The sequence below is a fragment of the Kickxella alabastrina genome (genome assembly GCF_025024165.1).
Source record: "Kickxella alabastrina strain RSA 675 chromosome Unknown BX661scaffold_4, whole genome shotgun sequence".
NCBI classification, from domain to species: domain Eukaryota; kingdom Fungi; phylum Kickxellomycota; class Kickxellomycetes; order Kickxellales; family Kickxellaceae; genus Kickxella; species Kickxella alabastrina.
This window is the reverse complement of record NW_026251475.1, coordinates 24,829-49,897: the sequence shown is the minus strand read 5'-3', so window position 1 is coordinate 49,897 and position 25,069 is coordinate 24,829. Positions and strand designations below refer to the sequence as shown.

Genomic DNA, 25,069 nt, shown 5'->3' with positions numbered 1-25,069 from the left:
ACAAAAATGTCTCCGCGCTATTTGCTCTGCGTTGAGTGTTCATTTGCGCTTTTTTCTCACAAGGATTCAGCCAAACAGCATGTGCAATATTACTTTTTTTAAGTGGTGGTTTGGTTTGCGTAATTTGTGTGGTTAGAATAGATAAATTTGATAAAAGAAAATACAAGTGAAAAAAGGAAAAGTATTACAAAAAAAGAAAGGGGGGGACGGATTTTTTGTTTTTGTTTAGCAAGAGCCAGTAGCCGAAATCTGTTGCCGAGGGGCAGCAGGAGAAGGAGAGGCCTTGGGGGCAGCAGAAGCGGCGGTGGAAGCAACGGTCGCGGGTGCAGTAGCGGCTGTTGGGGCGGAAGCAGAAACAGAAGCGGGGGGTGTTGCAGCAGGCGCAGGCTTTGTCATAGGCGTGACCATAGACTTAGCCACAGGAGCACCAGTAGTATTTATCTGCCGAGATGGTGCCGCCGCAGAAGAAGCATGGGGAGCATTCACAGGCATAGGACGACGAATCAACCCTTGCTGCGCAGACTGTGGTCCAGCAGCTCCCATGGGACGCGGCCGCGGAGGGCCACCATTGCCCATGATTGGCTGCCCAGGCCGGCGAGGACCCATCATTTGTGGGCCAGAACGAGGACCGCCTGGGGCATTGCTGCCATTGACGCGCTGCTGCTGTTGCTGTTGGAAGTGGGGGTTGGGCGCGCGAGGAGCACCAGACACACCGCCGTTGGGAGGCATCATGCGCGGACCGCCTGGATTTCCTCCGGTGGCCATTGGGCGCTGGTTGCCGTTAGGACCGCCCATCGGCGGCCTGACCATCCGCGGGGCACCGTTGGGCGGCGCGCCAGGCATGGACGACGTGTGCATAGCGGGCTTGTTCACAGCGACGGCAGGCGCAGGTGCAGCGGCAGAAACATGTGTGGGAGCAGCAGCATTGGCATTGGCATTGGCAGCAACGGGGGCGGGGGTGGGGGCAGAAGCAGCAGTAGAGCTAATAGGTGTAGCAGGAGCCGGCGAAGCCGAGCCCATGACAGGCGATGAAGGCACCGACGAGCCAACAAAAGCAGCAGAAGCAGCAGCCGCAGCCGCCGCAGCAGCCACCGCCGCGGCAACTTCCGCAGGCGTAGCATTCGGCGGCAAATCCCTAATTGAGGGAATCATAGCACAGTGTGCATGCTGCACATGGTACTTGAGCCCATTAAGGTTCTTGTATGCCTTGTAGCACTCCGGGACCCGGCACTTGTACGGCTTTGAGATGCCGCGCGCCTCTTCGCCCATATTGCAGTGGCCGTGGAGGTTGTGGTACTTGAGCCCGTTCGGGTTCTTGTAAGCCTTGTCGCAGCTCGACACAGGGCAGCGGTAAGGCTTGTCGTCGCGCGGTAAGAGCCCGTGCGCTTTGGCCGCGGCAGCAGCGGCAACGGCGCCAGCCATGGCGGCAGTGACGCTGGGAGGCAGGTGAATGTCGTCGTCAAAGTTATCGCCAGACACTGCCATGACAGCAGCGTTGGCAGCCTTTGTCAGGCTGTCGCACGAGCTTTCGCTGTCGCTTCTCCTGCGGCCATACATGCCCGAGCCATTGCCCGCGGCGGCAGCGGCGGCGGCGGCAGTGGACAAAAAGAGCGGATCGGTGGCTGAGGCAATGGCAGCAATGATGTCGTCGTCGTAGAGGCCAAGCACGGAGCTCGGGAAGGCTAGCTCGGGGGAGTTGGCGGCAACAGCGGTGGCGGCAGCAACCGCAGCCGCAGCATGCTCGGCATTGGTCATTGTGGTTTGCTTCTTGAGTGGCGCATGGTCGCCAGAGGAAAACGACATGGCGGAGCGCTTGCGGCTGGCCAGCAGCGACATGTCCAGCGAGAAGGGCATGACAGCCTCCTGGGGCGAGCCGGTGACAGACGACATGACAGACTGGCTGGGCGACAGCGGCGGCGGCGTGTTGCGTGCCGATTGTGTAGTGCTGTGTGCCGCAGATGCAGTGACGCCCCTCATGGTCTTGCTGCCTGCAGCGTGGTCCCCTGGGCTTTTGCTGGGCAGTGTGGGGGAGGGCACGGCGGTGCTGCTTGCAGAGTTGTTTGTTGTGGTGGCGCTGAGGATCAGCTGCTGCTCGAGTGTCAGCCCGTAGGAGGATAGATCGGTGGCGTCCGAGCCGACGCCTGTGGTCAGGCAGTCGGTCGGAGACCATTCCTCGTCGAAGAAGCAGTTGTCGCCCAGATCGGGCTGGGCCTCGTCGTCCTCGAAGCGCACGTGGCACTCCTCGTAGTGCTGCAGCAGATCGTGCAGGTCGTTGAGGATGAGGCCGCAGCACGAAAAGTCGCGGCAGAAGCTGGCCTCGAGATCGCGAGGGTAGTAAAAGTCCTCGTCGACAACGGCCATGGGCTCGTTACCGTAGTGATGTGTGGCGTGCTGGCTGCTGTTGCTGTGTTGGTTGGGGCTGCTGCCAAAGCTGGCGGTGCTCATGGAGGAGGGCCCGAAACCAGGGAGATCAAAGAGCCTATGTGATGGTTGAACAGCGGTGGGTGTCGTTTGGTGATGAGATGAGGACATCGTCAGCAAAGGGAGACAGAGAGGTGGGAGAAAAGAAGTGGTTGGTCGATGATGAGTAAGGTGTGGTAATAAAAAATACAAGGAAAATAGAGTACACAAAATATTTGCAAGTAAGCAGAGGGTTGATAAGAAGTGGAGGGGGGAAAGAAATAAAAAAAGAAAGGGACAATGAGGGAAAAAGCAAATAGCGAGTTTGATTCTGATTCTGATAGAGAAAAGCGAGAGGGGGGAGAGAGAAAACCAAATAAATAATGTAAAGTCGCACAACACAAAAGGAGATTAGATATGCAGTGTGTAGAAGTGGATTCTTGGACGAGTGGAGGCGAGGATAATTAAATGGATGCAGAACGACGGACACAGGCTAATAAAGGCAACCCGCCTGCCACTCTAGCCGGGACCAAGCAGAATAACTGGCTGAGCAGCTTCCTGTGCTTGTGCTTGTGCTTGTGTGCATAAGGCATAAGAAAGGACGGGGAGGAGGTGACCAAAAGACAGGAACGCCGTCCGCTTGGCTAGCTGTGTCTGCCCAAGGCGGACAAGAGCAAAGGGCAAGAAAAGCTGGCCTGGCTGGCTGGCTGGCTGGTCAAGCTGGCTATATTTACCACACTCTGAATGGCAGCGGGCCTGAAAAATGCAGAGCACCGCAATTTGACCCAAAATGGAAATACACTTCCCCCCTTCGACGTGTACCCCCAAAAAAATATTGGGCGTGGCAAACTAAAACAGGCCGAACCCGCATATCATCCTAATTACCCCCACCCAACGCCCCCCCCCTTGTTGTTGCCCCCTCTCGGCATACAGAAAACCAGTTTTTGTTGCAAGGACCCAGAAGAAGCGCACTTGGCGCGAAAAAAAGGACGCCCACTGTGTATCTGGAAAACAACAGAAGGCGCGTTGTCTACTTATTTTGTTTGCCAACAAGACAATTAATGGGCCTGGCAGAAATAAGAATGTGAATGTGCAAATCTCATATCCGGCCAGCAGGATGGGTGGGTCGGCTAGTGGGCGGATGTATCGCAAATAAAGGGAGGGGAGAGAGGCGCTAAACATGTTCTGGGCTGCACATTTGGCTTGAAATAAAAAAAGCCTGGACAAAAAGGCGGTTGGCGCATGCGTTGAGGCAAGGGGCAGAGAGGGGGACAGAAGAGCAGGCATCGCATAAAAAATATTTCATGCGGGGGATGCAGAAATAAAACAATAAGGAGCAGCACCAAAAACTAATAAAGACAAAAAACGGTAGCCTGGATGCAATGGGATGTCTGCTGCCAGCATAACAAGCAAAACTAAGAGGGAAAATTGGTACTCTACAAAGGAAGACCAAGGCATGAAAACCGACAAAGTATGGAGCAAATACTTCACATAAAACAGATGATCAAAGGCGGCGGACGGCGGTGAAACATGGTGGTGACGACAGCAAAGCAGGATGGGCAAAGGCGCAAAAAGGCAAAGGAGCTGGTGGCGTAGGGGGGGTGAGAGGAAGGGGGACAGGTAGGAGGAACCTTTGGTGCCAAACACCTTAAAATTCACCCAGACCCGGAACCTTCCTTTTGGGGGATTCCATTGTGTGGCCCAAGAGTCACCGCGTTTCTGGGCTTGAGCTGGCAATCACAGCTCACGAGTCCAACCACACACACACAAAAGCCAGTGCGTGCGCGCGGAGCCAAGTCCGCAGTTGCATTGGCATTGTGGTTGAAAAGTGGACTAAAAACAAATGAAACAAGGCATTTTGCAACATGAAGTGCGATGGAAAAGGGGGAAGTTTTCGTGGCCACAGACACTTTTCTGACATGGCAATAATGTAAGAAAAGCGCGTTAATGTGGGCTTTTGTTTTGCTTTGTGCTGTTACATACTCTAAGTGTGTGCTGCTTGATTTGAACATCTCAGGTGGTGTTTGCTGTAGTTCGGATATGTAGTGATTCGATTGAGTCAGCGGCGGCGACGGTACTCTTGCAGGCATGCTATTTGGTATCTTTCGATTTCGCTTTCGCTTTCGTCGAGGAAAGGGGGTTTATTGCCTCTGGCTTTTTTTGCTTGGAAGTTGCCTGTGTGCAAGTGGTTTGGTTAAACTAGACCGTTCGAGAGTAAGACGAAGTTTTGTTGGCTAAAGAGGTTGCTAGTTCCAGCTAGACAAATTTAATAAAGCCGGTATTGCCTTTTTTAGTTCAGTGCTTATTTCCTTTTTCAAAAACAAAACACTAAAGCGTATTCCTTTTTCGTTCTTTTAAAAGCACACCAAATAAAAAAGCGTTGGGCAAAAATAAGCAAGGCTAGATGGTAATAACAATAGTCCAAAATAATAAAAATAAAATAAAAAATAAAAAAAGAGCGAGGCGGCGGCGGCGGCGGTGGTGATGACCAAAAAAGATGTAGAAATAGAGATAGAGATAGTGGCTGATGGTGTTAAAGAAAATTACAATAATAAATACTATTAAAGGTGCGCGCCAAAAAAAGTGTAAAAGAAGTTGCTGAAATAAAAAAGAAGAGTAAAAGCGGGCGCGGCAAGCTGGGTCGCGGTGCTAGTTCTACGCAGAAGAAAAAGACCAGTGGGGGAGAGGAAAGAGACAAGCCAAAGTACTACTGGCAATGAAGAAAAGTGGTGTGAGTACAGTAATAGTAGAGTGGAGTGGAGAAAATGGGGATAGAGAGACAGACAGACAGAAAGTTCAAAAAGTGAGGACGGTCTGGTTACAAGAATAAGTGCGAGAATAAAATCAGAATCAATCGGCTTCGAAAACAAAAAAGGAGGGAGAGAAGGGAGGCTGGTGGTCGCACTTTTAAGCTTCTAAGACAACCAAGCGGCAGACGCCAAACGAGTGGCATGGCAAAAAAGAGGGGAGAAGGCACGCTCAAAATAATAAAAGGCAGCAATACCGCAAGTTGAACCTATTAAAATGCAGTAAACCATGCAGTTGAAGTTGCGATTATTATTTTCAAAGGTAATTTTCACATTTTTTCTTGTGCGTGGAGGTGCGAAATGGCTTCGGCCTGACACCCGCTCTCCCTCCCCCTTCCCTTCTCTTGGACAAGCAGCAGCATAATACGCTCCAAAATTGCAGCACAGCGGGAAGGAGGGGCAAGATGATGGTGGGGGGTGCTTCGGGCCGGGAGGCTGCAGGGGGCAGGTGGGTTGTGTGCCCTCTATTGATACCCCCCCCATCTCTTTCCGCGCGCCTGTGTCGACGCTGTTTGATGTTTTTTTTATTAACCAAATGCATGCAGCTGGGCCATTCCACATACTGCTGCCCTATTGTCGGGCCACAGCATGCTACTTTGTTGACTATAGCAGGCGCGAGCGCGCGCAGAAGTCAGGTTTTGCAGAGCAGAGCACAGCACAGCTGTGCCGAGAGTAGTGGGACTAGTGGGTATTAGCTTTAGCAGCAGCAAGGGACGGCGGCGCACGGACAACCATGCATTATAATTTCAATTGGAATTGTGAGTCGAGCTGGAATTGTCGACCCCTGTCAAAGTGCAGATGTCACTATACTTTGACATCCATGTGTGACGCCAACACTGCCCTATTCTTTATTTTACCTGCAAACAAAGGAACTCCGAAGCGGGCTGCCACAAATGTATGCTTCGGATGCGAGCCATCTCTCCACCAGCCGTGTTCGCCTCTTCCAGCCAAGGGCAACCCGTACTTGTGTGTCGTCACTCAATACCAAATAGTGCATGCGTCGCTGACCTTAAATAGTATCCGTGGCGGGCCGATTTTCCAAATGGCGTCAAATTCGCGGCCAAGGATTACTACGCTGGAATCTTCGCGCCGTACTGCTTGGTGCTCATATCTACACGCTACCAGAAAATAACAAGCGACGATCACATTCCTCATTTTATTTTCAAAAAGTAACCGACTGAATACTGCCCAGAAACGATATGAGCCACAGGATGCCAAGCGGGGAAGAAAAAGAAACAAGGACTTGCAGTGAAAGTAACGTTACTCTTTGTTGCTCTGCAACTTGTTATTCCGTAATTGCCTTCTTTCAAAAGTTGTTGTTTAGCCAGATGTTCCTTGATGGAGGTGTGTTGATCTGCTTAACGAGCGCCCTTACAGCCTCTTTCTGATGCTTTCTTTCCCCGCTTTTATTCACATTCCACCACCGATTTAAGGTTTATGCTTTGTATCAAAATAGGTGCGAGTCATTTCGATAGACACTCACTATTTCTGCTAATCATACATCTACATCTTACTCGCCCATTTTCGCTTCCCATCCCCTTTCTTCTGGACGATCAAGCAGGAATTAAAGCCAGCAAAAATAAATAGAATACAACTGCGAGTTGGATTCTTGTATTTCCAAGTCCTCAAAGTGTGTTTTGTTTTACCAAAATGGAGCGCACAAAACCAGCATTATGAGCGACTTCATCAAATCGAGTGCACTGCTGGATCCTATTTTTTGTTTTATTTACCTTAATTTTTTTGTAAATGTAGAAAATTTGGTGAGAAAAACCGATTTGCCTAACTTTTTGCCACCAATCACCCAGAGTAAATCGGATATACATCAGAGACAAGGGGCACTTTATTTATTTACCTCTTATTTTTCAGGTTGTTTTTTCTTTGTGCTGGCAAACATCATATTTTTCTCTCTTGGCTGCCAGCAAGTATTTCAAGTCGTCGGACAAAATGTGCATTAATAGATGCGCGGGCATGTGCATTTTGGCATGTAAGTGCAAATCCCGATGCTACTTGCATTTTCTTCCTCCCACAGTCCGGATCCATTGGCTGAAAATATTTAGATGCGTGGTCTTTTTTTGCCTTGTAAAATATCCTAAATAGTTTTGGCCATGCTCAAGCCCAGCACAGCTCAACAGTTATTCACTTGGCTCCCACGCAAAATGACGAAAGCGCAAATTTTAATTCGCCATCAACAAATAGTCCTGAAGCTGCAGCTAAGCAGACAGACACTGGCTTCTCCCAGAGGCCAGAGTCATCGTCGTTCATTAGTCGACAGTCGGCGTGAAAAAGTATCAAGGCGCACGTGCACATGTACAGATGGCCTAATGTGTACCTTATTCGTCAATATATTCTAAAAGCATATTGTTACCCTTTAGAAAATGCCATGGCAAATGTGCTGCGTGATCGTATTTGCTGCTTACTCTAATGGCAAGTGCACCCACCCACTCTCCAGTTGGGACATCAGCCAACCATTTTGGTGATTGCGTGTGCATGAGTATTGTGTACGTGGCAAAAATATAAAATCGGATGTGTACAACAGTAGAAAAAATAGCTCGGTTGATTCTATTCGCTAATGCAGATTTCGAGCATTGGCGTGTGCTCTCTTGCAAATAAAGCGTCAGTGTAAAATTGAAACGTACACTGCAGCATTCGGGTGTTTACTGATGACAACGATAGGACAACATCGTAAACCTAATAAGATCAAATATCCACGCGTGTACTCGCATTTGTTTACATTTTCGCGTAACTCGCGCGTTTGAAAAAATACCGCTGGCACAGGTTTATTTTCAGAAGCCTTCAATAATTTGGGGGCGTTATGCAAAAAAGTGCAAGCTCGCTCCACGCAATTTCACACCCTCCCTTAACGTTAGTACTTATTTGCTGTGATAATCCAAATTCCTTTATTAGGATTATTTTAACTGGTAAAGCTCAATTATTAATGCCACATTTGTGCCTAGCCTTCCATTTTTGGTCGCGCTAGTTTTTTTTCGTTATCAACAAAATTAGTTTGAAAATACGAATTAGCGCTAGAAGAGGACTTTGGCGCTCCGGAAAGGCACGGCTGAATATAAGGTGCTTGATATATTTTAATAAAAAGTATTACTTTTTTGTCATACTTTGCTCGGACTAGTCCAAAATTGTAGACTTTTTGATGGAGCGACAGGTTCAAATGGTATTTAGAAGTTTTGTGGGCTGATTAGCCTAGCGTGGTAATTTTTCCCCACGGTCTAAATGTTCTCCGTCTTTTTATTGCTCTTTGCATTTTGCGCCAATATCTGGAGAAAAACAATTAATTCTGGGTGTTGGTGGGGGCGCAATCTAAATAGAGGAGAGCTGAGGCACAGTGTGAGGTGACTTCAGACTTCTGGGTGGCATATGAACAATATAAGCAGCAACTGTGCATAGTTCCCACATCTTTATTTGTATTTTATCTCCTCATGTTTCAGCTCCCAGCGGCTTATTTACAGGATATATACCCCCAACGGACTCACAAAGCTCAACCCGCATCAATCTCCCCTCAGAAATCGCTGATTCTGCAACAATAAATGGTCAACTTCCAGCTGCCGCTCCCAAAAATAGTCAGACATCGCCGTTGCACAGACAATGCTTTTACGGGCCCAAATATGGAAAAAATAATGGAATATCAGCGTCTAAGCGGGCACAGCTAATACTTGAAATTTTGTGGGCATACACGGGTCCATCCGTTCTGCAGATCAGTTCATTGCCATTTTGCAGTTGTTTAAATTCACCATTGATGCAAACTATACCTCAGATAATGAATTACACTGAACATCGTTTTTATTTTTTATTAAAAAATACGAGCCTTTTTTTAATTTCAAAGAGATCTCTATACTGCTGGGCTTAATTGAGCATGTTCAGTATCATGAATTTTTGCGAGAAAGGGTGGGACTGAGTCAGTCAGGCAATCTGTATCGTTGGCGAACGTGGAGGCGTTGTTGCACAAATTATTCGAGTGTGCACTATTCTCAAGCAAAAAACCTCCTACCTAGTATTTTCTGCTAAACATTCTCCCGTTACTCTTGCACAGATGAGTAAATACGTTTTTTTGCAAGCATGGACGAGATAAACCCCCTCCAATATATGTATCTTTGAATTTAGCACAAAATTGCAAAAAGTAAACAATCGAATGTACCTAATTTGGTGCACAAATGATCTAGAATTACAGGTCAGCGACACTTGCGTTGTGCATATGAATTGTACATGGTATTGCGCCACTCGATTACCATGTACATTCGGCATTTCATCGTGTCCACATATTTATAAATATATATTTGATGTATTGTATCGTATATTTGTGAGCCCTTGTCTGCCTGTCATTTGCTCAGAATGGCCGGTTTACAAATTTTCTACATATCATGTTTTTAAATTGCCTGTAGACAAACTGGCCAGCCATGCAAATTATATTTTTAGTCTAGCGGTCACAGAATGCACACTTTGTGTATCTGATTTTCAGCATGTCAAAAAAGAAAACTGTTATCTAATTATTTATTTTTACTCTTTTTCATTTTTTTGTGTTAAAAAGACGGCAGCGGTTACATTGTCCCCCATATGCAATGTCGAAAATGAATAAATCCGTGCACGTCATGTACAATTTTAGTCTTCAAACATGTATGTATTTTTTCCCACTCTCCCCAGTCACACAGGCGCGTATATGCATAATTTATTGCCCAAGTAAGCCTCCCAGAATCTGATTAAAGTCAAGACGCTAGAAAACAATTATATTTTTGTGTCTAAATAAAACAATTAACGTGAGACATTGTTAGTTGCAATTTATGCAAGGCACACAACGATCCTCCACCCAGTTCCGGCTTTGACAATGTGGTGAAAACCAAATATAACAATTCAGCAGAGTATTTTCCGCTCCGCTGCACCCCCTTCTCGCATTGACGCAGCAATAAAGCATATTTTACTGCACTTGCACTCGGAATGCTTGAGAAGTTCATTTGTAATCTGACGCTGCCTGCATTCACATCCTAATCCTAGAACAGATATTTTTCGGGAGCCCATGATACCATGCCAAAATGTTGCCATTTCAGAGTTTGAAAAGTTTATATTGGAAACATGAGAAAAAGTTGTCTTGATTTTTTTGGGGGGTGCCCCCAATCCTTTGCTGGGCACATTGTGTGCGGAAACGCTCATTGTTGGCAAATAAAGCGCTTTATCTATTGGTTGATTTTTTGATTCTCGTACATCTCAGCCACCTACAAAATAAAACAGAAATCAAGAATGTAGAAATTGTAAATGTGTTTGCATGTTTTTTTTACAAAATTAGGGAGCATTGTTGTTGTTAGGTGTTGATGATTCCCAGCCACGTCAACTTTGCTGCAGTAATTATTACGTACCTGTGCGCTCGATGTTGCCATCTCTGGGGACTTGTCGTCACGAATGCGAATAAAGCGAGGGAACCGCAACGAGACACCCTTGGCAGGATCAATCTACACAAAAAACACGAAAACAAAAACAAAAACAAAGCAAAAAATAAAAACCGTGTCAATTAGTGTCAGCAATTTAAAAATAAAATAAAATGAACAAACAAACAATAAATAAATAAACAGGTTATAACGTAATTGCCTTTGTTTCAGTACACACACCAAAGAAAAGCCGCAATGGCCTTCAATATAAACAATGCACACGCACAATACACCCAGAATTTATAAATAAAAAACGTAACCAAAAACATGTAACAAGTGCCAAATGTCCCCAAATTAAAGGATAATTGCAACAGAAAAACATGCGAACAATAAGCAGTTTGCTTGGTAAAAGCTAGATAAACGAACATAAACCCAAAAAGGGAGGATGATACAACCTCGCCAGGGTATTTATTTCTGAACAATGCACGTAACTGCGTCTTAGTCACGTTCACGTTCGCAACTACATTAATCATTATTTTATCATCAGTTCAATGTACGTTACCTCTCCAAATGCTGCCTGGTAAATTGGCGACAGCGACAGATCAGCAGCCTTGACTTCCCACACCTGCAAAGGCTCAAACCAAATGTCTGGCTTAGTCTTGTCAGAAACCGCGTAGTACGGCTTCGGTGTCGCAATCTTGCTCTCGTCAAGCTTAGTTTTATGCGACTCGAGATCGGCGTCACTGAAGCCAGTGCCAATCTTGCAAATTGCTTGGTACTCTTCACGATCCGGATCATAACAGGCCAAAAGATAAGCACCATAGGCGCCCACGCGCTTGCCTTTGCCAAAGTATGCTCCGATTACGACCAGATCGAGCGAGTCGCCTAGTCCGTCGACGTAATCCTTCTTCAGCTACATATATTTTTTATAGTGTTGGATCGTCATATGCAGTCACCAATAAACCCCCTTATTAGAAAATATCCATGCTGAAACGCATGCACCATGCGTCTCGATATCCCCCATTTTGCGGCCAAGGGTAATCGATGTGCAAAGCTTTTACAAACAGAAAAAAAGCAATTTAGGCATATGCATGCTACAATGCTTGATTTAAAGTCCGGATCGGAGCTGGCTGTACACTAAAAAAAGTCGATTACATCTGCAGCACACAAAGATGCACATACACATATGGGGAAACCTCCTCGCACCATTTATGCAATTGCCAGAGCCCAACCAAAAAAATTGGCTATGCAATTTATTGGCGTGCAAATTTAAAATGTGGATGCCCATTTGCAAAGCAAAACTTTCGTTCTAAGATTTGAGCGCTAGCAGATCAGCCAGGTATGCAAAGGGGTACGGCTGACATGCATATGAAAAAACCATTGGGGCAGAAGGATAACAAAATATGCAGCACATCGCAAAATAATAAGCGATTTGCAGTTTTTTTGCTTGGCAGTCTGCCTGGTGCATCTGTGTGAAGCGAGCGGCACGCAGACAAAAAATTGTTGCTGCCAGTGCTAGCGAAATTTAGGTAAATGTAAATGCCTGTTTGTTTGTTTGTTTTACCTTCAGCCAGTTCATCGAGCGCTTGGACGGCTCATAGGAAGATGAGTCGCCATCAAGCGTCTTGATCATCAGTCCCTCGCAGTTCTCTAAAATAAAACAAACGTAAATAAAGCATCAACCGCACAAATAATTTTTTTTTAAAAATTGCCTTGCCAAATTTATCAAAAAAAAGTTATCAAAAAAGCCACAAACATTCGCGGCAGTAATGAACGCATGCTGAACTGCAGTCGGGCCGACAGGCTTATCCGCGTGTAATTCGATTTTATGCATTAATTACTGACAGCAAATATAAAGCAAAATATTGGCATGTGACTAGCAAGCAAACGGCCAACGCTTTTGCCTCGTATTTTAATCAGCCCGCGGATAAACCAATAAAATATTTTTGATATCACGAGACCCCCCAAAAAAGCTGTCTTGCCGCTGCCGCAGCCAAATATATTACTGCTTTTTTGGAGGTTGAGGTAAAAGGCGCCAGAAAATGAAGGGTAAACATAGTATTTGCTCTGATATGTGCTGCTGCGCAACCGACATAAAACATGATGATAAACATGCAGCGAGCATTGTCGCTTGTGACGTGTATGTGTGTGCGGCATGATGGCATTCATATACTCTATAGGCCGGAATTATAACACAATTGACTTACCTTGGATGCTGAGCTCCAAAAATTCTTGGATGTCCTCGACCTCCGTGAGGTCCTTGGCAATGGCAAACTGGAACTTGTTGGCAACCGATGTAAAGTTCTCGTGCAGGAGCTCACGCCGCCTTCTTAGCGGCATCCTAATCAGCGGCTACACATTATTCAAATTTATGAGATGTTGACATGGAAAACCATGTGAAAAATGAGCAAAGCATTTCGGCAGCTGCATATTATTTTTGACTTGTTTCAAAATTACGAAAATCTGTCAAATCTTCTCAGCAAATGGCATTGTGAGCGCAACACATGATTTCTACATCATAGCAGTGCTGCCCAAAAAAATCAGACAAACACATCAGCATGCACATATCGCATGAATGGCATGCATTTGTTGGGTAAAAAGACAGAAAAAAGACAACACAACACAACACAGCACAAAACCTACCTCTCCATTGAGGAATAAAAGATCAAAGGCAAAAGTGCAGACCCCAACTGTAATCTCGGCCTCACTATCGACCTTCTTCTTGCGCGAGCTCAGGGTCTGGAATGAGCGAATCTTGCCACTGATCTTGTCCCACGCCACCGCCTCGCAGTCAAGAATAAACGAGGTGACATTTGGCCCGGCAAACTACAAAAACAAATATTAAATCAATTGACAATTGCCAATGCATTGCATTGCATTTAAAATAATTTAAAAACAAATAAATAATATTTATATGTACACGTGTATGCGTGAGTCAACACAAAAATTGTTTCTAAAAAATCAAAAGCAAATCCACAAGCAGAATTCATTTTAACGGGTCAAGGCATAATGAAAATCACCCAATGCTTTGCGCTCAGTGACTTTCTCAGCTGATGCGCAAACAAGCAAACAAACTTCAAAACAAAATGATGCACTGAATTGCTCAGCCCACCAGCTTGACATTCAACATTGATCAAAATATCTTACCTCTTTGACAGAGCTGGCAATGTCCGGGTACTTGGCCGTGTTGTTTTCGGCATTTCTGCTGAATATAACACATGTCGTTTTGTCGCCCTCCCGCACATAGTGAATCTGGCTTCGCTCGCCGTCGTATTTGAACTCGCAGGTAAACGGCTTGCCTTCGAACCGGCGCAGAATATCGTCTGCAGCCTTTTCAATTTTGGCCAGCATAGGCTTGACAGGGAGCGTGGGTACCAGCTTGCAATGATTGATCACGTCGCTGATACCGTACTGGTAAATCGATTCAATGACATTGCTGTAGATCGGGAACTCGCTCAGTACCTGCTTGAGGTTCTCGGTCGCCCGCTGGTAGTCTTCAGAGTCCAAATCCTCACACTCTTTGCCTACACACGGATTCATATGCATTTCAATTTCATACTTTTGTGTTGTCAAATCATCAGTGTGCAGGCAAACATATGTAGGTATATAGAACATAGCCCAATATATTGGGCTGAAACAAATTACTTTAATTACCTTTCTCGTAAGAGAGCGCGGCGTGCGCAAGCGCCGTTTGCACAGTGCTTTCCGCAAGCCCGATCCGGAGCCGGCCCTCAAGCGACCTATATGAACATATCAAATCAAATCAATGTGTACTTAGCAAATGATTCTGGCAACACAACATAATAGCAATGCATAAACAAAATGCGCCAACAGGAAAAAAATACACAGCCTGTTATCATTTTATCTACTTTGGCATCTAGTGTTCTTACCTGATCAGATATTTTGACTCAATTTCGGTGCAAGACGCCAGCAGACCAGTAATCAGACCAGCCTTTTTTTGGGTCGAGCTCGATCCGCTAGTAGTGGCAATCTCCTTAAAAGTGGCAAACACCTTTGTGATAGACAGCGGCTTCGGCTTGAACATCGTGCGCTGGCTCGACTTGCCCCTCTGCACGACCATGCCCAAGTCGCCAAGCTCCTGGTGATCCAACTTGACCCTGGAGACCTGACGGCCGGTAGCCGTGGCAATCGACTTTATTAAAATGGATTCGCCAATGCCCAGCTCAATGCCCTCATGATCGGGGGCAATCTTTGTGAGACAAAGCATCACTGTATGAGTGAGTTGCTCTTGACCAATGTGCATGACTTGGAGAAAGAAATCGCGGATAAGGGCGGTGATCTCCAGTCGCTTGGGTGTGTCCTCGATGTTCTCAAAAACTTTGCAGAGGGCCAGGAAGGGTACCTGCATGCCCTCTTTGGTCTCTATCAATGTGATCGGTTCTCCGGGTTTAACCTCCACAGCGCGTTTGACCTTTTTCGCTGGGGGCGGCTTGGCTGCCTTCAATGCGGTTTTTTTTGCCGCCGGAGCAGTAGTGGTCCTGGTGGCTGCAGCTGTATTTTTGGTCTTTGCGGGCGCCACCCCCTTGTCTAGTCCGGTTTCACTGGAATCCGAAGCCATTTCCTCGTTGTCGCTCAATTCGGTGGTTGTGCCCTCATCATCAGAATCAACAACACGGCGTTTGTGTGATCCGTTGCTTTTCACAGCAACCAGAGTCTCGAAGGGTTTGGTCTTGATTTCAAGTTTTGCAGTCTTTGCGTCCAGCTTGATGACCTCCGCATCAATAACATCAATGTCAGTTTCCATCGGCGTGTCGGGCTTCTTCTCGGGCTCATTCAGCGTGTCTTCTGCATCGACATTTGCGACCTGTTGTTGGTCGGGAGTGGCATCCTTGTCTGCTGGCGGTGGGCTGCTGCTGCTGGCGGTAAGCTTGTTCTTGTTCTTGGCCATGCCACGGCCACTGAAAAACGACGCGAGAGACTGCTGTTTCATTGGTGGTCCGGTATTTCTGTTGTAAGCGTGTTTGGTGACAGTGAGTAATGCGGGTGCGCGTTGAATTCTGCTGCGCTGGGGTAATTTCGTTGTGAATTGGCAGCGAAGGGTGAACAAGGATACGCGAACTGTGTAAAGTGGCAGCCAATGTGCAAGCATAAAATTCAAAAAGGGAGGGGGGGGGGTTGGCTGCGCGCGCGTTAAATAAAATATGAAATATAATTAAAATAAAATAGCGGAATGAGAAAGAATGGCTTTAAAGTCAATAAAACAAAATATAACGTACGTTTTTGGCGTTGCTGCGCGCCAATCTGGAAGCCAGAATGGTTTTGAATTTTTTGTTTAGTTTTTTTTTTGTTTTGGTGATCAGATTTGAATTTCCACCTTTTTCTTGTTTGTTTAGGATCAAGGAACAAAAGGCGCAGTTTATATTTTAAAAATTTTTCTCAAGATATGCGCTCTTCAACAAATAACCAGGCCAATTTGACAATGTGGTATATCATATTGTGGGTATTGTCAACACTATCCTTGGTTTAATGCTGACCCTGCTTTGTCTTAATGGCTCTGGGCATTTTTCTTTATTTTAAATGCGATTGAAATTAAAGCCAAATGTGAATTTCCCATACTAATCGCCCATTATTTGGCTGCGCAAGCAAAGTCATTTTCATTCATCACTTTTTTATTTTCAGCAAATTTTTTGTTTGCTCAAAATTATATTCAAAAATTATATTTCAATAAGCTTACAAAATTTACCATGTCCTTGTTGGAGCGGAAGAATTGCGAAATGTAAGTTTATTTTATAACTATTTCTTCATTAAAATTATTTTTGAATGAAATACATGCATTTGCTAAATTTTTTGTTATTTATTATTATTATTATTCTCTTGTAGATGCGATAAGCCGTCAGCTAAATACAGCTGTCCAAAATGCGGGATACCGTACTGCTCACTAGTGTGTTACCGTGACAAGGTAAACAAAACAAAAAATCAATGGGTTTTATATATTTTTATAATCTGAATACAAGGCAAATAAATGCAAACAAGTATTCTAATTTATTCACCCCAAAATATTTCCATTTAATTTTTTCTTCTTCTTCTTCTTCTTCTTCTTTTGTTACAGCGCTGTAGAAGCACTTGGAATGCACAGAGTGTTTTTACAAGGAGCAAGTAGAGGAAAACATGCACGCGCAAAAATCCGACGACCAAACAAAGCAACAAATGCGCGAACTCCTACAACGATTCCACGAACAACAAGAACAAGACACCATAGCAGAAGCAATAACCGGCAATCTCAGCAGTGACTCTGATGATTCCGATGACTCCTCCTCCCCATTGACATTATCCAACCGCCTGCGCGGCCTCGATATCCACGACACTGCGTACACGGAGGAAATATGGAACCGGTTGAGCGCCAAAGAAAAGACCGAATTTCTTCAGCTTGTGTCCAACCATGATCCGGACATTCTCGAGCCTCATTGGCAGCCCTGGTGGATTGAAGCAAAAGTTGCCGATGTGGATTGCGTGGTGGACCCACCGGAGATACTACATATTGGTGTGCCAGTGCACATGTTGGCCAAGAAGGTGCATCCCAGTGTGTTGTTCCAGATAATTCAGATTACGCTCGCGTACGCATACATGATGAGACACATGGGTGGGGATCCCAGGGGCAAGGATAATTTACCAGTGTCTTTCGACGACCTAACCACGGTGTCTCCATTGTTGGCTAGTAAGGAGGCAGATATATATCAGAGTACACACGAGGCTTTGGTCACCGCCCTGTGTAATATCGATATGGGAATGTCCGGCGAAACTAAATGTATCTTATTGGATGATGTTTTGGGTATTTTAAGCAAGGCAGAGTTTATCGCTTCAGTATTTTCGGATTTACACGGTATTTTTTCCGAGCTGTTGGATATTGCTAAGGGGGCTGGTGTGGAGAGAGCAAGGGTGAAGTGTGCGCTGAGGAGGGTGTATTTCCTGCTTTCGGTTGTTTTGCAGATGATCGGGGATAAGGAGGCGTGGGGGTTTATGGCAACGGATGTGGCTATGCTTCGCAGACGGTTCGAGAGCGAGACACAGGCGATGTCAACGAGGGGTAATGCCGGTGAAGCAGATATCCAGATTGCACGTATAGCTTTGGATTAATAAATATAATTGAAAATATTAAAACATTTTAGGGGGGGGGGAGGTTTGTTAAGAGGTTGTTAGCATGCTATTAGCCAAATTGGGCATGCGATAGGGACCATAGTATCTGCCAGTAATTTTAATAGAAACAGCCATATTTCTCGCTGGCCTTGTACTCCTATCCGACATAATAACAACGTCACCCCCACTGGTGCTCAAACTCCCCCGATCTACACGATCCACAAACTGGCCAAACGGCAACTGGAATTTTAGCTTCCAATTATCCGAAAACGAATCCAACAAAGTCTGAACCTTTACCAACGCCATAAATCTCCCGTTTTTAGCCTCCAAGGTGTCAAAGGCAATCCGCGAATTCACACCCCACCTACTAGTATAAACAGAAGCACCGTGTACCATTTTTCTATACTGCTGCGCAGGGGGAGTGAGATATTTAGTTGTAACGGGGAGGTGAGTGATGGATTTAGTGGTGCATGTGGTTGTTTGGTGGCGGGTGGACCAGTCGCAGAGGGCAATGTTGTTTTGGAGGGTGCAAGAAGTTCCAGAAGAACATCGGTAGACTGCCCATTTGTTGGAGATGCAGAGTGCGTAGCCGGATTGGTTGCACCCTTGGGTGGATTCCATACAGGAGGATCCTTCTATGGGACATTCGGGATCTGAGGTTGTTGTGTCAATGTTTGAGGGTGGGTTGGAAAGCAAAGTTGGCGATGTGGTATCGGGCGAAATGGATGGAGTTGTAGGCTCATTGTTGTGTTTGTCAGATGAAATAGATTCAGAGTCCAAGTCAAAGTCGGTGTCAGTGTCAGTATCAGTGTGTGGATCGGAGTAAGGTTCGGATTCAGAAGCTGGTTCAGAAACTGGTTCAGCAGGCTGTTCTGGTCCAGATTCCGCTGCATTGTTATTGGTGCTACATGATCCGCCAGAGTTCAAAATTTCACGAACAGAGCCGGCAATTCCACTTGTGCGAGATTGACTAACATCCCAGGTCATAATGCCTCCCAGACTGGAATACTTTGCACGCACGTCCCTGAATATCTTGGACAACTTTGATTCATCAATAAAGCCAGTTGAAGCTGCAGAAGGAGACCCTGGTGCACCAAGATAAATCTTGACTTTATTGTTTTTACTCTCATGCTTAGCCCATTTATCCCAATCCTCGAAATTAAACCAGTCAGCATTAGAGGAAGTAAGACCGCAATAGTTGTTGTAAAACTGCACAAACACCATGTCAAACCACGCAGAGTTTAATGTTGATCCCAGGTACGCGTCAGGGAATGGGCACTGAGGGGCAGCTGCAATGTAATATTGTCTGCTTGGGTCGGTCGCATAGTGGGAGCGCAGTTGGTTGATAAAGGCTGTATATCCAATGGTACTGCCACCCTCGATATCCAGGTCGACACCGTCCAGAACGGCATCGTCAAAGGGGCGCCTGTCAGCAGTTCCTTTAAAGAACATGCCCCACACCGTGTCTGCAAAGTCTTTAGCTTGAGCATCGCTGGAAAATCCGTAGGATCCTGATGCACCACCCATGCTGAGAATAACAATTTTGCCCTTGGACTGGCAATACTTGATGTCCTCGGCAATCTGAGGACAATGGAGGAGTGAGCTCCCAGGGAAAGTTGACTCGCAGGCATTGGCAAAGTTGAGCATTACGTTGGGGAATCCATTCATAAATGCTAGGACGATGATATCCTCGGTGGTGTCCTTGCAGTAGTTTCCAAGAGTCTGCTGGTTGCCGGCGGAGTTCTGGCCATAGTATGAGGCGTAATTGGAATTGCAGCTTGGGTTGAACGAGGCAGCAAGGGTTGAGGCGACCAGCGCTGGTGATATGAGTAATAAAGACAGGATGTACATTTTGATTAATAATAATAAAAATAGTTGTTGATTTGTAAATAAAATAAAACACGAAAATGTGTAGAAATTTAATGCAGAGGTTGACCAAACTCACCATGTTTTATATTGGTCAAGGTTTTTTATTTCCTTATTTATTTTCTTCTTTTTCTTCTTTTCGTTGGTATTGGTAAATAAATAGAGCAATACTATTTTAATTGTAAGTTTTGCAGCACACATGTTATAGCAGGTTATTCTTTATAGTGGCTAAATGTAATTGGCATTGAGCAAGGTATTTGTGGCTGGTCGAGCAATGCGCAGCCTCACGGGAAGCAAGTATTAGTCGACCATGTGGGTATGAAGGTAAGAGGCGTTTATGATTTTATTATTGAAATGGCTGATCAGTTGATCAAAACAAAGTTGCTCGCAGCTTCCAAATGACATCATCGCCTGTACAGCTGTTATGCGGGGGGATGTGTAAGGGAGAGAGAAAGAGTGGATGAATAAATGTAAACAGGTTTGAAGCCGGGGGCGATTTGCATACAAAATAGTGTTTATCTATGTTTGTCTTGCTGTATGGCTATTGTGTTTTTTATTATCTCCTCCCCCGTTGTTCTTTTTATTATTATAGCTTTTATATTCTTTTTTTCTATCTGTTATCCCCCAATTCTAAATTCCATTGTTATTTCAAGTCTAAATGCACGGTTCCGAAAACATAGAGGACCGGTACAGAGACAAAGCGGCAGTCCACAAACAAGTCCTGAAGCCACTCTCCTGCGACTACAGCCATGCGACTAATGACGAAACAGAGGTGTTCCAAATGAGTCAAGAGCAGTGGGAAAAGGATGGGGTCAGCATGGCAGTACGAGTATTGATCGGATCACTAAGCACAGAGTGGATGCAGACGCACCAGAGGTGGTGGGAGGGGCGGCGCACGGAAAAGGGGCGGCGGATAGGCAGGCGGCGGACAAAGGGCGGCAGCACAGGCGATTTATTTGGCAAGTGGGAAAACAGAAGCAATGCAGCGCAGGGCGTGGAGTGGTCGTCTGACTCGGAGCACAGCGCAGGCAGCGGAAGCACGAGCAGCGGCAGCGTCAGCGATGACGGCAGCGAGGGCGTGGCAGCGGCGGTTGACTCGCCAGCAAGGGCGCCCCGGGGATTCTCGGTTCCGATGCCGAGGCTCCCTGCATCGCCCAAGGCGGCCACGCCGCCGCCGGCGTTGCCGCCGGTTGCGGCGGCGCAGCGCGTGGTGGCCGAGGACAAGGCGCGGCGGCGGAGCAGCATGTCGGCGATCCGCGCGTTTTTCCACCGCGCAAAGGGAAGGGACGGGGGGAAGGAGGAGGGCGCGCCGGAGGCCGAGGCCGAGGGTGGGGGCCGCGGCAGGCGCGCAGCCAGCGTCTCCGAGGCAGCCGTGTCCTCGACGCCCACCAGCCCGCACGCATCGGCGCTGCGGCGCACGGCCGTGTCCAAGCGCATGCGCTCAGTGACGTGGCAGCACAGGGGCGAGGCGGGCGAGGCGGGCGAGGCGGGCGAGGCGGGCGAGGCGGGTGAGGCGGGTGAGGCGGGCGACCCAGACAACCCGGGCGACCCAGGCAACCCGGGCAACCCAGGCAACCCGGGCGACCCAGGCGACCCGGGCGACCGGCCGCCGCACCCGCGGTTGCTGTCGCCGCCGGCCCTGTCCCGGACCAAGCCGCTGTCAAGAGAGACCGGCGCAGTGCTGCTGACGGCGCAGGCGATCGTGCGCATCGAAACAGCGACCGCCAGCGCGCTGGGCACGGCGTACACCGAGGCAACGTGCCGCGCGCTGCGGCTCAGCTCGCACGAGTGGGCCGAAATGTGGGCGGTGCTGACGTCGCACGGGCTGCGCTTCTTCGCCGGCGGCTGCACGCGCGCGCGCGCATACATTGCGTTTCCGCCGTGCCCGGCGGCGTCGGGCGTGGTGCCGCGGCTGTCGGTGTTCTCCGCGCTGGACGTGTCGCTGGCGCTGGCGTACGCGTCGCGCAGCGGCAAGGCCACGCGCGTGGCGGTCTTCCGGCTGCGCACGGCCGCCGAGGCGCGGCTGTGGTACGTGCGCATCGCCGCGCTGCTTGCGCCGAGCGGCGCGGCGGCCGGCGTGCCGCGCGGCGTCACCGTGCACGTGCCGGAGCTGGGCGTCAAGGTGCGCGTGCGGCTGGGCGCGCACGCGCGCTCGGTGTGGGACGTGCGCGCGGCGTGCGCGCGCGCCCTGCTGGGCGACGTCGTGGTGGCGCCGGGCGTGCGCCAGTGGCTGGCGCTGGAGCGGCAGGGGCTGCTGCGCGTCGGCATGGCGTGGCGCCGCGGCTCGCGGCTCGCGTGGGTGGCGCCCAGCGGCAGCGTGGCGGGCGCCGGCGCCGAGCTGCACGTGGTGCGCGGGGAGAGCGCCGTGGCCGGGCCGGCGCTGGCCGAGCGGTCGCACGTGCTGGAGATGCGCACGATGAGCCACTACCCGGGCGGCACGGGCGGCGTGGCCGAGCCGCTGGGCGTCGAGGGCTTTGTGATGCTGCGGCGCGCGCGCGGCGCCATGGCCGCGTACCGGCCGGTGCTGCTGGCGGTGCACGACGGGCTGCTGTTTCTGGTGCACGCGCCGCGCGGCGCCCGCCACCTGGACGCCGCCGGCGCGGCCGCGCACGGCGCCGTGCGCTTCTACCACCCGGACTCGCGCCGCTGCGCGCGCCAGATGGGCTGCGCGCGCTTCGTCGTCAGCCTGGCGGCCGTCGGCGCCATCGCAGCCGTCGACGGCGACGAGCCGGCGGGCCCCGGCAGCCCCGGCGGCAGCCGCAGGCCGTGGCGGCTGCTGCGGCCGGCGCAGCAGCGGCCGCCGCAGTGCAGGTTTCGGCTGGCCGCGCGCGACGGCGACGGCGACGGCGGCGGCGGCGGCGGCGCCGTCGAGCTGTGGGCCGAGAGCGAGGCGGCTCAGCGCGAGTGGGTGCGGCGGCTCAGCGCGCTGCGCCACTACTGGGCGCAGCGCGCGGCGGCCGACTCGCTGCTGCGCAGCCGGCTGAGCATGCTGAGCTACGCGCAGCAGGGCCGGCGCGGCCGCGAGGAGCCGCCGGACTCCGACGGCCTGGCGAGCGTGGCCGCGCGTGGGCTCTGGCACGCGTGCGCGCTGCTCGGCTGCCGCGCGGTCATCATGGCCGGCATGCTGTACCGCAAGCGGCACCGCCACCAGGGCATGCGCCGCGTGTTCTGCGTGCTGGCGCGCGGCCGCCTGGTCGAGTTCGACTACCCGCACGCGGGCCGCCTGGCCAGCAGCGCCCCGGAGCACCTGCGCGCCGGCTGCCTTTCCGTGCTGAGCAGCCCTTCGGCCAACGCCGGCAGCGCGCGGCTGCTGTTTGCACGCTCGCGCACGCTGGCCTTGCGGCGCTGCTACGTCGTCAGCCGGCGCGCCGACGACCTGACCACCGACGACATCATGTGCGAGCCCTGGGTGATGACCGACATCGGCAACTACAGCGGCCTGCGGCTGGCCGACCGCCTGTACGCCGATGGCACCGTGTCGCACGACCTCATTGACGACTGCATCTTCACGGTCTGGCGCCCCAAGGCCGCGCTGCCGCCCCCATGCTACCGCGTGGATGCCAGTGAGCGCGAGATGGTGCCGGCGAGCCCGAGGTCGTCGGGCGACATGCAGAGGCCGGACGTCGACGGCTACGCGTCGTCCGAGTCGTCTGCTGGGAGGCGCGGCACCGTGGACGACGTGCGCGTTGGCCTGGAGGGCAGGCATTCGCCCAGGCGAATGGCCGTGGGGTCCGGCGTAAAGAAAAGGCTGGGCGTGTTCAAGGCGAGATCGAATGCTGAGATGGAGCTGTGGGTTACAGCCATCAATCAGGAGATCCGCCGCATGATCGAGAGCGACGAATGGTAACCGCGAAGCGCAAAAAGCGTAAAGTGACAACGATACCGCCTTTTTTCTTTTTCTTTTTCTTTTTCTTTTTCTTTCTTTTTCTATTGCAATCGCTTTTGGCATCGCTTCTTTTCGGTGCTCTCGTCAGAAATACACTAAAAAATATGGATTCGCCACTGCCACAGCCCGTCACCACGCACCTGGCCAGCCACCTGCTATGCCCCTCCCACAGCACCAGCAACAGCAGCCATGCTGAGCCTGATCCGCGGGTCGCCGCCTGCTTCGAGGCCAACGGCCTGGCCGTACTTGTTCTCAACCAGCCGATCCCCCACTCGGCCACCATATTCGAGCCACTCTGGCGCCGCGCCCAGCACCGCTTCTGCATCGACGGCGGCGCCAACCAGCTCCACGCACTCCCCGACTCCTCCCTCCTGCCCCCGCCAACCGCCATCATCGGCGATCTCGACTCCATCATGCCCTCAGTGCAATCCCACTACGAACAAATGGGAACCCTAGTCCAGCATTACTCCGACCAAGACACCACCGACTTGATGAAGGCCCTTTATTACCTGGATACCGTTACGGGACCCCGGAAACCCACAGTGGTGGTGTTTGGTGGCCTGAGTGGTAGGCTGGATCATGTTCTGAGCACGTTGAAGGTCTTGTTTCGGGAGAAAGATAGAGACATGATTGTGGTGTCGGAGGAGAACCTGACCATATGTTTGCCGGAGGGAAAGCACCGGGTGTTGGTGTCGGGGATGGATGGCCCGGCGTGCGGCCTGCTGCCGTTGGAGGCCGAGGCTGTGCTGACCACGAGGGGCCTGAAATGGGACCTACAAGAGCAGCCATCCTCGTTTGCCGGTCTGCTGAGTACCTCCAATGTCATCACTGCCAAAGACGAAATTTATGTGGAAACAACACAGCCCGTGGTCTGGACATGCCAGCTGACATCCTCGGGAAAACAATAATAGCTTTTATTGTTTGGTTTTTTAATTTTAATTTTGATTCTAAATTGGCAGAATAAAACACCCAAGTAGACCATCCCCACCCCATCCACGTCGGGGCACCAAATCCACCGACACCATTTTGGGTTTGCCCTCCAACACGCGCTCAACCTTTACTTTGACGGGGCATCCGATATTCTCCGTGGTTTCTTTAATCAGCATCTTGAGCTTCTCATGGTTGCTCTCATTCACCTTGCCATATTCCACAATTGAATCCCCCACCATCAACCCAGCCTCTGACGCAGGTGACCCCGGAGCAACCATGTTTACACGCGCAAATGGTTTAGTGAATTTCTCACTACCTACTGCCTCCTTCCCATCCTCCTTCTGCTGCTGCTGTTGGTGGACATTGTAAATAGCTTGTTCTATTTCTCCTACTAATGCTTTAAGATCATTTTGTTTGCAGTTCAAGTTGCGTCGGAGCTCTATTATTGCTAGAATATCAATGTCGGAACGAGGAAATCCTTCACTGTCAGTGAATTTGCTTGTGCGGGTTGCGCCCTGTTGGTGTAGCTGTTGGTCGAGCAAAATAAGCTCGTTTTCAAGCACTGCTTTTTGTTTAAGAAGTTGCTGTGCTTTTTCCATTAATGTTAAAAGTTTTTATTATTATTAGAGGAAATAAAAGGGAAAAAAATATATATATATATATATATGACGAGCGAGAGAGAGAGAGAAAAAGTGCATTCTAATTTTTTTGATGAC

The 25,069-nt window shown here is 49.3% G+C and overlaps 8 protein-coding genes across 8 annotated transcripts; 3 read left to right on the top strand and 5 right to left on the bottom strand.

Annotated features, from left to right (window-relative positions):
- Window positions 1–118: 118 nt before the first annotated feature.
- Window positions 119–2,890, bottom strand: BX661DRAFT_71414 (uncharacterized protein). Its single transcript, XM_051539441.1, has one exon. The coding sequence runs from the start codon at window positions 2,530–2,532 to the stop codon at window positions 226–228; it is 2,307 nt and encodes a 768-aa protein (XP_051393610.1). The 5' UTR covers window positions 2,533–2,890; the 3' UTR covers window positions 119–225.
- Window positions 2,891–10,426: 7,536 nt separating this feature from the next.
- BX661DRAFT_141011 (ATP-dependent DNA ligase) lies at window positions 10,427–15,155 on the bottom strand (the record flags this gene model as incomplete). The annotated part of the gene is made up of 8 exons (XM_051532871.1): window positions 10,427–10,660; window positions 11,139–11,489; window positions 12,141–12,226; window positions 12,784–12,928; window positions 13,220–13,402; window positions 13,724–14,100; window positions 14,231–14,316; window positions 14,467–15,155. The coding sequence occupies 8 exons, from the start codon at window positions 15,153–15,155 to the stop codon at window positions 10,427–10,429; spliced, it is 2,151 nt and encodes a 716-aa protein (XP_051393609.1).
- A 1,090-nt stretch (window positions 15,156–16,245) lies between these two features.
- Window positions 16,246–17,702, top strand: BX661DRAFT_71330 (uncharacterized protein). Its single transcript, XM_051539440.1, has 3 exons — window positions 16,246–16,313; window positions 16,418–16,496; window positions 16,655–17,702. The coding sequence occupies exons 1-3, from the start codon at window positions 16,282–16,284 to the stop codon at window positions 17,669–17,671; spliced, it is 1,128 nt and encodes a 375-aa protein (XP_051393608.1). The 5' UTR covers window positions 16,246–16,281; the 3' UTR covers window positions 17,672–17,702.
- Window positions 17,703–18,634: 932 nt separating this feature from the next.
- BX661DRAFT_140692 (chitinase) lies at window positions 18,635–19,522 on the bottom strand (the record flags this gene model as incomplete). Its single annotated transcript, XM_051532853.1, has 1 exon — window positions 18,635–19,522. A coding segment is annotated over one exon (888 nt), but the record flags the coding sequence as incomplete, so codon positions are not given.
- Window positions 19,523–20,022: 500 nt separating this feature from the next.
- BX661DRAFT_177938 (uncharacterized protein) lies at window positions 20,023–21,014 on the bottom strand. Its single transcript, XM_051534774.1, has one exon. The coding sequence runs from the start codon at window positions 20,972–20,974 to the stop codon at window positions 20,324–20,326; it is 651 nt and encodes a 216-aa protein (XP_051393606.1). The 5' UTR covers window positions 20,975–21,014; the 3' UTR covers window positions 20,023–20,323.
- A 1,261-nt stretch (window positions 21,015–22,275) lies between these two features.
- Window positions 22,276–23,511, top strand: BX661DRAFT_177937 (uncharacterized protein). Its single transcript, XM_051534773.1, has one exon. It carries the CDS (start codon window positions 22,524–22,526, stop codon window positions 23,382–23,384), a length of 861 nt encoding a protein of 286 aa, XP_051393605.1. The 5' UTR covers window positions 22,276–22,523; the 3' UTR covers window positions 23,385–23,511.
- Window positions 23,512–23,704: 193 nt separating this feature from the next.
- Window positions 23,705–24,316, top strand: BX661DRAFT_126099 (thiamine pyrophosphokinase; the record flags this gene model as incomplete). Its single annotated transcript, XM_051532461.1, has 1 exon — window positions 23,705–24,316. A coding segment is annotated over one exon (612 nt), but the record flags the coding sequence as incomplete, so codon positions are not given.
- Window positions 24,317–24,330: 14 nt separating this feature from the next.
- On the bottom strand, window positions 24,331–25,028 carry BX661DRAFT_177935 (putative 26S proteasome non-ATPase regulatory subunit Nas2). Its single transcript, XM_051534772.1, has one exon. The coding sequence runs from the start codon at window positions 24,950–24,952 to the stop codon at window positions 24,371–24,373; it is 582 nt and encodes a 193-aa protein (XP_051393603.1). The 5' UTR covers window positions 24,953–25,028; the 3' UTR covers window positions 24,331–24,370.
- Between the last annotated feature and the right edge of the window lie 41 nt (window positions 25,029–25,069).